This window comes from Diabrotica virgifera, chromosome 1, assembly GCF_917563875.1.
Source record: "Diabrotica virgifera virgifera chromosome 1, PGI_DIABVI_V3a".
Classification (NCBI taxonomy): Eukaryota; Metazoa; Arthropoda; class Insecta; order Coleoptera; family Chrysomelidae; genus Diabrotica; species Diabrotica virgifera.
In genome coordinates this window covers 127,527,077-127,539,630 of record NC_065443.1, presented here as the reverse complement: position 1 = coordinate 127,539,630, position 12,554 = coordinate 127,527,077, and the positions used below count along the sequence as shown (strand labels likewise).

The 12,554-nt window shown below is 34.4% G+C and overlaps 2 protein-coding genes across 4 annotated transcripts in view; one reads left to right on the top strand and one right to left on the bottom strand.

The window, feature by feature from the left end:
• Positions 1–6,068, bottom strand: part of LOC114331307 (uncharacterized) — a 41,155-nt gene extending 35,087 nt beyond the window's left edge. For 2 of the 3 annotated variants that reach the window (XM_028280832.2, XM_028280834.2), the window contains exons 1-3: positions 5,870–6,068; positions 1,962–2,095; positions 1,655–1,851 (exon numbers count right to left, since the gene is read on the bottom strand). In XM_028280832.2, the coding sequence (XP_028136633.2) occupies positions 1,655–1,851; positions 1,962–2,092 (328 nt within the window). In that variant the 5' untranslated portion in view covers positions 2,093–2,095; positions 5,870–6,068. Of the gene's footprint in view, positions 1–1,654; positions 1,852–1,961; positions 2,096–3,662; positions 3,923–5,869 lie in introns of those variants that run through there. The other variant, XM_050661851.1, reaches the window with a different exon arrangement.
• A 301-nt stretch (positions 6,069–6,369) lies between these two features.
• The window catches only part of LOC114331306 (UPF0430 protein CG31712), a 36,874-nt gene continuing 30,689 nt past the window's right edge, over positions 6,370–12,554 (top strand). Inside the window, exon 1 of the mRNA XM_028280831.2 lies at positions 6,370–6,696. Within this exon, the coding sequence (XP_028136632.1) occupies positions 6,551–6,696 (146 nt within the window). The 5' untranslated portion in view covers positions 6,370–6,550. The remainder of the gene's footprint in view (positions 6,697–12,554) is intronic.

Here is a 12,554-nt window from a genome sequence, read left to right as displayed (position 1 = left end):
ATTAATAATTATCCATATAGTAACTGGAGAAACCTTAGCACAAAATACGAAGATTTAACCTAAAACACTTAAATAAAATGTGGTTCCTTACTGAGTTACAGGGTGTTTTATCTAAAAATTTGAAATTTATTTTTGCTCAGCATTTTAAAACTATTCGACGTATCCTTTTCATACTTGGCACACAGTGTGAATACTATACATCCTACTTAATTGTGATAAACAAACGTTTCTAGCTACTACCAGAGGCGTACGACAGGGGATAGTGAATGGTTGACCCTTCTCAAATTCTACGCCACTGGACGAATTACTATTTTAGTGCCATTTTTAGATTCTCCAATACTTTCTACGTAAATAACATACTCCTTATTGGTAACGATAAAGTCATTAGTTTTCGAGATATTTGAAGTTAAATATGAAACGGCACAGTTATTTTGATTAATTTATGATATATGATTCATATGATTAAGATTTAAAAATTATTTGTACCCAGTACTTTAAAACTATTTGGCGTATCCTTATCATACTTGGCAGAAAGTGTAAGTACTGTACACCCTACTAAATTAAGATAAATAAACGTTTCTAGCTACTATCAGAGGCGTACGACAGGGGATAGTGGCTGGTTGACCCTTGCCAGATTCTACGCCACTGACGAAATGGCTATTTTAGTGTAATTTTTTTTATTTTCTAATACTTTTTATGTAAATAATATACTTTTCATCCGTAGCGATAAAATTATTAGTTTTCGAGATCTTTGAAATTAAAAATGAAGTGACACAATACATTAATCAAAATAACCGTGTCGTTTCATTTTTAACTTCAAAGATCTCGAAAACTAATGACTTTATCGTTACGAATAAAGAGTATATTATTTTCATAGAAAGTATTGGAGAATCCAAAAATTGAACTAAAATAGCAATTCAGCCAGTGGCGTAGAATTTGGAAAGGGTCAACCATTCACTTTCCCCCGTCGTACGCCTCTGGTAATAGACAGAAACGTTTGTTTAACATGATTCAGTAGTTTGTATAGTAACTATACTTCTTGCCAAGTATGAAAAGGATACGTCGAATAGTGTTTAAATGCTGAGCAAACTCTGTAACTCAGTAAGGAAGCACATTTTATTTAAGTGTTTTAGGTTAAATCTTCGTATTTTGTGCTAAGGTTTCTCTAGTTACTATATGGACAATTATTAATGAAACACCCTGTATATCATTTCACTTGTTGTATCTCAATAAAGGATAGTGAACAAGATTCGCGTAACTTAGAGGGCCGTGGAGCGCCAGATGTTGGGTGTCTCCCCGAGAGACCAAATCCCAAACGAAGAAATACGTCTTAGGACAAAAACAACAGACACTGTTAAAAGAATTGCGTCCCTAAAGTGGAATTGGGCAGGATCGACACGTCGCTAGATCATCAGACAACCGATAGATAAAACGTATGAGTGGAGGCCACGAGAAGAAACACTAACAAGCAGAGGGCACCCACCAACCACATGGACCGACGACCTGAAGCGTATTATTAGTAACTGGATTCAAGCCGCATAAGACAGAGAAAGATGGAGGGAGACCTATATCCAGTAGTGGACACGTACAGGTTAATGATGATGATGATCTCAACAAAACATGTGCTAATCCCATTTATAAAGAAGTTACTCACCTTGTTGCTGCAAACTGAAATGTAGGCCGTTTTTTGGCCGACATTCTTTTATTTTTAAAGCTCTGGTTGCCAAGTTGGGTAACGTTTTGGAAAAAAATGTACTTCTTTCTTCATTTGTTAAATCGTTATCTAAAAAGTTCATGAAGCCTGCAAACTGGTGGGGATCAATGCTTTCCTCGTCGGGCTCTAAACTTACACTAAAAATAGTTTGAAAAGTGCAATAAAAAAAGTTTTTTCGGTCATGGCCTCGTTAAATTACATTTTTTTTTTTTCAATAGCTGTAAATAAATATAGGATAATAACTTACTTGCACATTTCATATATTTTTTGCATTTTATCTATCAACTCGGAGGAATTTTTGGTTTCTGCAATTTTTTTTAGTAATCTTTTGACTGAATCCCACCAGGGTAGGTCACTTGGAAGCATAACCAGAGCCATATTCTAAGAATAATAAAAAAATGTTTATTATAATATTACAAATAAAGAATATACAAATAAAAAAGGTGACGATTTAAAAAATAACAAGTAACTGGACTTCGTAAGTCCTAGGTTTTCACCAAAAGTGATCGAAAGTGTAACCGGAAGTCGATATTTGAACTATTTGTGTAACTTTGCGTCCATTGATATATTATTTCACTAATTTTGAGTCATTTTTACTAAACTTTCGGTCATAATTGTTTAAACGGAAATGACTTCAAAACCGAAACTTCCGGCTCTTCCGGTTAGAATTTTTTAACCAGAAATGATATAAAAGCTAAAATTATACACTTGTTCTCATCTTGATAAGACACGTCGAGTAATATATCGCTTATACTATTTCGGTGACCTTAAAAACAGTACTTCCGGTCTCAACTCTAAAACCGGAAGTCCGCGGTCAAATTTCTCATCTTTAATACCATTCTTGGCTTAAAAGCTTTCATTCGACACCTCATTTGTCATTCTATTTGTATTAATAACGAAGGAGTTATATATTACGGACGGACGGACGGACAGACTAACAGACAGTCATGAAACCGGAAGTATAATATATTTGTTCTCGTCTTGCTAAGGCGCGTCGAATAATATATCACTTGTACTATGCCAGTGACTTTAAAAACTACTTCCGGTTGTATTTCTAAAATCGAAAGTCCTAGGTCAAATTTTCACCTTTAGTGCCATCCGTGGATTATAAGTTTTCATTCGACACCTCATTTATCATTCTACCTGGTATAATGACGGAGAAGTTGTGTTTACGGACGGACGGACAGACGGACGTGGATAATTCAAAGTTTTCACATTTTTTCAAAATTGGGTGAAAACAATATAAAAAGATAAGAATTGTAAGGTTCTAAATAGATTTGTAAATAGACTTTAAAAGACTGCTCCCCACTGAAACAGAAGATCCAAATTTATTACCCTAAAGAGCAAAAATAACATCATTACCCACATAACAATGATGTTCGCATCATGTTCTAAGCATATCCTACCAACATTCGTCGAAGTATATCCTTTTTAGTATATGCGTAGTACAAGCATAGCATGTACCATAAAAAACATTCTAAATTTCATGTTCTTTGCATGTGCTTCGAAGAATATTCTTGCACCGAATATACTGAGCACATTCGTGTACGTAGTATCTCGGAATGTTCGTAAAAGTTTATTCTTAGAATATACCTTAATCGAATATTCTTAGTATATGCGTAAGTATATGCAAAAGTATATGCTTAACACATACTTGTATATACTTTTAAAATATCTTAAAAAGAATATACTGTATGTACCTATAGGAAGAAGAATAATGTTAGCCTATAGATTATCAACTTCGCGTTAAGAATAATTAATAAAATTTAGGTATTTTGGTAGGTACTACTGAACTATCTAATTCATCATTTTTTAAGCCGTTTTAATTGTATGGTAAAAAAGTTTAAAACTTAATTCTATTGAAGAAAAATGAGAAATTCTCGTTTCGTTTTCAATTGAAATGAATACACCATTTTGATTTGAGTTTATACCATAAAAATATTTTTACCTATAATTTTCGGGAATCCGGAAACGGCCATTCATTGTCATTCTGACCCTTGCATTGCATATTTTATACCTGCACAAGGGAAGGGGGTAGGTAACAAAAAGGCAAAATATGAAAATAGTTTCCAGTACAGTTAAAGCATTTATGTCTACGCTGTGAGGACGAAGCGACTGTATTTCTAGCTACAAGGACTAAAACATTTTAAGAACATAAAAAGCAGCTTGAAAATAATAAATTCATATTGGTACTTCAATATTTTCTAAATACCTAGTAAGTAAAAGTATGTATAATGTATATAGATACCTATAAATTTTAGTAATTTACATACATATTATATTATATATTTGGCTATTATATAATTATATAAGAAGCATTTTTATTTTGATGTGCACATAATAACTAAATATATTACTTATATTTTATATATAGGCTACTTACCCATATAATATTTATTATACATAGGTACCTATATAACTAACTGAAGTTTATATATTTTATACTTACCTTGTACGTAATATTGTAGAATGTAATAATACATTCTCATATGCAATTAGAATATATGTAAATATAATATATTAGTAGAACCTAGGATGAGATTGGGTGATGTTGAAAACATACTTCTGAGAAATATAGCACATCCTTGGAATATTCTTCCCATATACTAAAAATATGTGCGATAGTACATTCTAAGTATATACATAGAAGGTATATAGCACTTCCTTGGAATATTCTTCCCATATACTAAAAATATGTGCCCTAGTACATTCTAAGTATGTAACTAGAAGGTACATATATAGCATTTCCTTGGAATATTCTTCCCATATACTAAAAATATGTGCGATAGTACATTCTAAGTATATAAATAGAAGGTTTATAGCACCTCCTTAGAATCTTCTAAAATGTTCTTGGTATATACTGAAAAGAAGTGCGGTAGTACATTCTAAGTATATACATAGAACGTTTAAGTACTGTAATGTAGTATATACTCAGTATATGCTCTGCACATTCGCAATGGTAATTACGCATATTCTAAGTATATACTTTTTCTGAAAAGTATGTTCTATGAATCTACTAAGAACATGAAATTGTTATGTGGGTAGAACTCCTTTCAACACAAGAAATCTGTGATGCAATAAAGCACATAAAAATATCGTATACCAGCAGAACTTTTTAAATGTGGAAGCGCTAGAGACAGATAGACAGAGAAACAGGAGAGACAGGCTTGAACAAACAACAGAACAACTTGATTTACAAAAACTGAGACAACAAGATTCAAACAGAACTACGAGACAGAAATAACACAAATAATAAGATAGAAAACTAGACAACGATACGCGAAGAAAGATAAAGGTAGAATATATCAGAAAATATGCAGGGGGAAAAGTAAAATAGACATGGACCATTCCCTAGAAAAAAACAGGTTACAGGTAAAAACTATATTTTAGCATGGATACCAAAGGGCTGACAAGAGGAACCCATAGGTCCACTATCTATCAGATCGACAGATAATTTAAAGATAATAACAGACACTGGATAACAACTGCACAAGATAGAGAAAATTGCAAATGTTAGAGAAGGCTCATGTCCGGCAGTAGACATAAACGGTCGAATAATGATTTTCATGCATATCTTTTGTTTTCTGGTAGGTATCTTTAAATACCAATACATTTACTTTATATTTATTAAACTATTCCTTCAATACGAGTTTCTGTTTGAATTGAATTGTAGCTGATAGGTTAGGTTAGCTTAGATGACACTAAATTGAATGTTATAAGTAAAATCTCTATTTTGGGTGTATAATAATTAACACAATATTCAAACTAGCAACTAAGACTAAAATATATGTTCCTTTGGCCATTATAACCAACTTGTTAATTGTTTAATAACAATCTTGTAGAATTTTTGAACGTTTGTTAAAAGTGGCTTTGAAAAACCATTGTTAAACCTTTTCAATGACTTATCAAATAAATAAACTGGTCGCTTTTCTTTATTTCTTTAATGCTACAGCATCATTCCTTAAAATATTTCTATATTTAAAATTTTATTACAACTAATAAAGAATTTAGTGCATGAAAAACATTACGCAGGTTTTATAGTTTTGCAATAGACTCTCACCAGACGAAAATATAACAAAAATATAATAAAGGTTTCTGAACCTACCGAAATAGCCAACTAGTTCTTGTTGGCCCAAACACACATGATTAACTCACCCGTATAAGTTTTAGTAGGTCATAATTTTAGCAATCATCAACAACACCACTTGTTTTTCGGTATTGATCGGCTAATTTTTCGACTATTTACATTACTACCCATCATTCTTAGACGATATGTTAAATAATGATTTCAATATAATTTACTATAACGTGGTGCTGTACACTTTTTGCTCTAAAAATACACAAACGTCTTACTCGCCGGCGTCGACGATTTTGACGTCGCGACGCCTCCTTAGGATATATAGGCAATTTTAATCACAGCATATTACTTTAGGAGTTGCCTAAATTTAGGGTGCTATTAAAACAAAAAGGCTAATTTATGCTATCCACGGATCTTAAATTAATTGTTAAGCTAATAGATCCGTTAAAACTTAATTATTTTACTAATAGTGCCATTAAAAGTTACGGAAAATATTTATGGAAAACTTTTGAATACGTATTTCCGGAAACATTGACAACTGACAACCCAATGTCAGCGGTACGTTTATGATGTCACAAATTTGACATTTAGTTTGATAAGTTCATTGTGCTTGGTGGTGAAGCGATTAAGTATTTGATTAATCAATTTGGTCTAGCTAAATCACTGTATTTAACTTATTTACTCACTGCTACACAATATATCCTGCAAACAACAACGATTCATATATTTATAACCCCATAGATTTTTATTGAAGCGAAATGGGTAGGTCCAGATCTCGCAGTAGATCTCCAAGAAAGCATCATAAGAGTAAGCATCACAAAAGAAGTAAATCTCGAGAGAGGAGCTACAAGAATTCGGATCGAGTGGAAAAAGAAAAAACAAAGGACAGGCATCTTAAGTCAAGGTAAGAGTAACAAGCAAAGTAAAGATCTATGTTCAAGCAAACAGCACTAACATCAGACTATTCTTTTGAACTGGGCATTTGGTCATAAACAAATGCCAATTTCTGTCTAAATACCCTTTAAGTTGAACAATAATATGTGTTTCACGATTTTCTTGTTATTTTGGATAGTACATTGGTCACAAAAAGTATAACATATTTACATATCGACGGCGGAAAGACAGGACCTGGTAATTGACAAATTTGCATAAAATGAGTTATTTCGGTTTTCGCTTTAGAATAAGTGTAGTGGCACCTATTAACCAGCGGTTAAAGCTGGGAAAATTCGGGAAGGTTTTAAATTACAGAAAACGGTACTAGTAAACATAATAAGATATGCTCTAAATGAAAAATTATTCGGTTTTTTTGGTCTTCTATAAAATCATCTTGTCACTTATGAGTTCCTGCTTTTCCGCTGTTGATATTAGGTTCTCTCAAGTCTTTAATATAAAGGCGGGTATACATATGCGCTCTGCTCGGTGTGCGAGCCGCTCACACACAGCATATTTGTTAGATTAGTATGTGTTTTCAAGTGGCTCGCACACGGAGCACCACGATCTAACTTCTGTCGGCTTTTCAACAAATGGTTTGATGGTTCGCAATACGTATTTGGACGGGTTTGCGAGTGGTTTGTTGGTTTTGGGGCGCCTGAGTTGAATATTTGTTAGTAATGGAGTGGTCGGAAGGAAATATTAAACTTATTGATGTTTACCATGGAAAATGAAAATGAGATGATGACATTGAATATATTTAAACATGTTAGCTTGCAACCATCTTGCAACCAACTTACAACCAACTTGCAACTCAACTTGCAACCAATCGGAATGAAACCAAACACTTCTTGATGAGAATAGGAGAAGGTACTCCGACGTCGGCGTCGGCCGATATCGGATCTGATCTGATCGGAGAAAAACGGATCCAGTGTAGGCACCCACATTTAATACTAATTATCTACAATTACTAAATGTTCGTAAGTTTCCTCTGGATCGCGGAAGGTTCGTCAAAATGAAAAATTTTAATAAACATTAACCGCACCACGAACGCGTGGCGCTCACACATCGCAGAGTTCGCGGCGCAGATATGTATCTCCGCCTTAAGAGTATGATGTACTCATGAGGCTATAATCATAGTTTCAATATTAGATTACATGACTTTACTAGCAGGCTGCTGCCGATGTAGTAGCAGTAAAACCCATGGTATAGTTGAAAAGAAAATCTCTCAGAATGCTCAACAAAGTGGCTTTATCAATGTTTGGTACCTATGAATGTTTAAGAAATTCGAGAAGCCGCTTTAGAGATAAGATTCCATTAATCATTGCAAATGAGTGATTTTAGAACTGATATGTGGATATTAGTACAGTTAAAATAATTAGACAATAAATATTACACAAGAGAAATTGAAACATTTTTTCTACTTTTCAAGCTCATTAGCGGAACTGAATTCAAAATTATTTTACACATTATATTTGAAAAATTATTTGGTTATCATCAGGGTTGGCAGGTTCAAACCAACATGCTTAACACATTCAGTGCTACTCATATATTAGTAACATTCCTGCGGGCCTGATACATATTTTTGAAATTTTTGGATCTCCATTATTGTTAGTGTGTGTGTTATATAAGAGTCAAAAACAAGACAAAATAAGTACACACATTACCACAAGTGCTATCACTCCTACGATACACACACTACAAGTGCTAGCACATAAATAAACATTATATTCGATATGGCATATGACGCACTGGTGTGCCATCCGCCCCTCTACAAGAAATAGTTTGATGCACTGGTGCATCATCAGCACTGGACGTGTTAAAACCTTGGTTAGACCAACTGGTTTTTTTAAGAAAACTGGCGTTTTATTTCAAGTTTTTAATACAGCTGCCACAAATGAAGAAAATTAAGGTAAATAAATTCTATTTTTTTACTTTCGAACTTACTTAGTTATTTTGAATATTATTACGTTTGGAGATTTTTTTGTTATATTAATATTTTGTGTGTGTAAATACAAAATAAAAGTTGTCTCAGTTGCAACGAACTGTCAATACTGATGGAATGGGCATGAAGTGAATTTAATGCGGCCAGGATGAGATAGAGTAGGCCAGGATGAAATAGAGATAGAAAAAAATTGATAGTGGTAGTCAGGGTTGCCAGATATTTTGTATTGATGTATTTTCCCACAATTTTGGAGTAATTTGAAAACGTCTAGGTGAATTTTTCTAAGTAGAAACCGTTAGGGGATTTTTTTGGGGCGACAATTATTCAAGATTTTAAGAAGTCATGGTAAATTAAATTTGCGAATATACATAGAACTGTATATTATAGTCTCATATAACCGAATACGATAGGACCTATGAATTATTTCCAGGGCCCTCTGTTGAAAAATAGTATAACTTTAATACCTATTTTAGTTCACTTGGACACAAATTCATAGCAGGAGACTTTAACTGTAAACATCATCACTGGGGCTCTAGAATAATCACAACAAGGGGTAGACAACTGCTGAAGTCGATAATAGGAAACAATCTACAACACATATCTACAGGAGAACCAACTTATTGGCCTACAGATCCAAATAAAACACCAGATCTCTTAGACTTCTGTGTGGTTAAAGGTATCTCTCTTAACTACTTAGCAATACAATCATGCTGGGACCTCTCGTCAGATCATTCTCCCATTCTAATTGACCTAGACTCCAAAGTCATACTCAGAAATAAGCCTCCAGTCCTAACCAATAACCAAACAAATTGGAACATATTCCGAAGTGCATTAACAGAACAAATATCAACGAATTTGCCACTTAAAACAGAAATACAAATTGAAAATGCAGTACAACAACTTACTACCTCCATACAAAAGGCGGGATGGAGTGCTACACCTGAACAAACATTATGGAAGGAGACCATAAATTGTTCTCTGAGTGCAAAAAACATGATTGAAGAAAAAAGAAAACTTAGGAGAAAATGGCAAAACACACATGCACCTATTGACAAAGAAAATCTAAACAGAATTACCAGAAGACTTAAAAATCTATTAAAAGAAGAAAAAAACAGGGGGATTCAAACTTACTTAGAAAATCTGACTCCATTCAAAGACACTAACTATTCGCTATGGAAGGCGACGAGAAAAGTAAAAGGACCAAAAGACGCCATACCTCCTTTAAAAAATGCCAAAGGTAAATGGGCAAGAACAGACACAGAGAATTCCGAGACATTCGCAGAACATCTTTCGACAGTATTTAGTCCCTTTACTAGAGTAGTACCATTAGAACAAGAAGAACCATTTCATTCTTTTCTTGAGGCTCCATATCAAATGGAACTGCCAATCTCCAAGTTTAATATTAAAGAAGTTAAACAGATAATAAATAATGAGATACCACCTAATAAGGCACCAGGATTCGACCTCATAACGGGTAAGGTCCTTCAGGAACTAACCGATGATTGTTACAGAATAATCACTATGATCTTTAATGCTATGTTAAGTCTGCACTACTTCCCGTTGCAATGGAAAGTGGCACAGATTATACTAATTCAAAAACCTGGAAAAGATCCAAAAGATGTCAACTCATACCGACCGATAAGTCTGCTCCCAGTCATCTCTAAGGTGTTTGAAAAACTTCTGTTAAGAAAAATAAAACCAATATTAGAAGAGAAGAGTCTCATACCTGACCATCAATTCGGATTTCATAATCAACATAGTACAATAGAACAAGTTCACAGACTGTACACAACAATAAGAACTAGTCTCGAAAACAAGCAATACTGCACTGCAGCCTTTTTAGACGCCTCTCAAGCTTTTGACAAGGTGTGGCACACAGGACTTCTGTACAAATTAAAGAAAAACCTACCTTACACTTACTTCAAACTGCTTCAATCATACCTTACAGAAAGGAGATATCTGGTAAAATATAGTGAAGCCTATACAAAACTCTACCCCATCCTATCTGGTGTACCTCAGGGTAGTGTGCTAGGACCGATCCTATACCTAATATATACGGCTGACTTGCCAACAAGCAACGACCTAACACTTGCAACATTCGCAGATGATACTGCTTTCCTGGCCTCTCATGGTAATCCAATAATAGCATCAGAGAGACTGCAACTACATCTGAACAAAACAAATGAATGGCTTAAACTCTGGAGAATTAGAGTAAACCCCTCAAAATCCACACACATTACATTCACTCTAAGAAGAGGTACATGTCCAGAACTTAATCTCGATGGACATCCTTTACCTCAAAAGGATGACGTAAAATATCTAGGTATTCACCTTGACAAACGACTAACTTGGACCAAACATATATGGACGAAAAGACTTCAACTGGGAATTGTATACAGAAAACTTTACTGGATGTTGGGAAAAAACTCTCACCTATCGATCGATAACAAGCTGCTTATATACAAAACAATAATAAAACCCATTTGGACATATGGTTCGCAGCTCTGGGGATCAGCTAGCAAATCTAATATTATGAAAATACAAAGATTTCAATCCAAAACTCTAAGAACAATCGCTAATGCCCCTTGGTACATCCATAATGACGCAATACATAGAGATCTTCAGGTACTATCAGTCTCCGAAGAGTGCAAAAAATCTTCTGAACAATATCAAAATAGGTTGCGGGTACATCCAAACACTCTGGCACACAATCTTCTCAACAAGCGAAGAGATTGAAGTGATATGATCCCTTGGACCTACCTAACCGATCCTGACAGAGCCTACAGCAGAGGAAGCTACGCCTTCAACAGCGTCCAGCCATTGTGTTCTGTGCCAGTTTTAGTTTTAGTTTTCGTGCTTGCGTATCAGTGTATGTGCGCATCTCACCGGTAAACAAGGTAATGTGTGTGTGTCGTGATGCTTTGGTCACTGGACCTTACATCTCTCTGCCATTGTAAAGACAAACAATTTTACTTATTGTTTTCATTGTAAAACAGATTGTAAAAAACTTGGATGTTAATAAAAAAAAAAAAAAAGTAAATACAAAATAAAAGTTGTCTCAGTTGCAACGAACTGTCAATACTGATGGAATGGGCATGAAGCGAATTTAATGCGGCCAGGATGAGATAGAGTAGGCCAGGATGAAATAGAGATAGAAAAAAATTGATAGTGGTAGTCAGGGTTGCCAGATATTTTGTATTGATGTATTTTCCCACAATTTTGGAGTAATTTGAAAGCGTCTAGGTGAATTTTTCTAAGTAGAAACCGTTAGGGGATTTTTTTGGGGCGACAGTTATTCAAGATTTTAAGAAGTCATGGTAAATTAAATTTGCGAATATACATAGAACTGTATATTATAGTCTCATATAACCGAATACGATAGGACCTATGAATTATTTCCAGGGCCCTCTGTTGAAAAGTAGTATAATTTTGGTTTACTGTTCTCTACTAGTGATGTAACGAATATTCGTATTCGCATTCGCATCCACGAATATTCGCATGTTTTTGCATATTCGCATTAGCATCCACATTCGCAAAATTTGTGCAAATGTTTTGCGAATATGAACCAGAAAAAAAAAATAATTTTAAGATAATGTTAAATTAATAAAATCAAAATCTATTCACTTCTTATCTTTTTTTATCAAGAAAAGGTAATTTAACCTCAAACATGCAGCTACTCTCAAATGGAAATATGCAGGAAACAACAGCAGACAAAGAGGCGGAAGATGGAATGAAGCGATAACTCACTGGAGTCCTTGGGACTACAAAAGAGGAAGGGGCAGACCACAGACGAGATGGTCGGATGACCTAACAAGATACGCATGGACCAGATCGACAGCATTAGCACTGAACCGAGAAGAGTGGAAAAATAAGGGGGAGGCCTACGT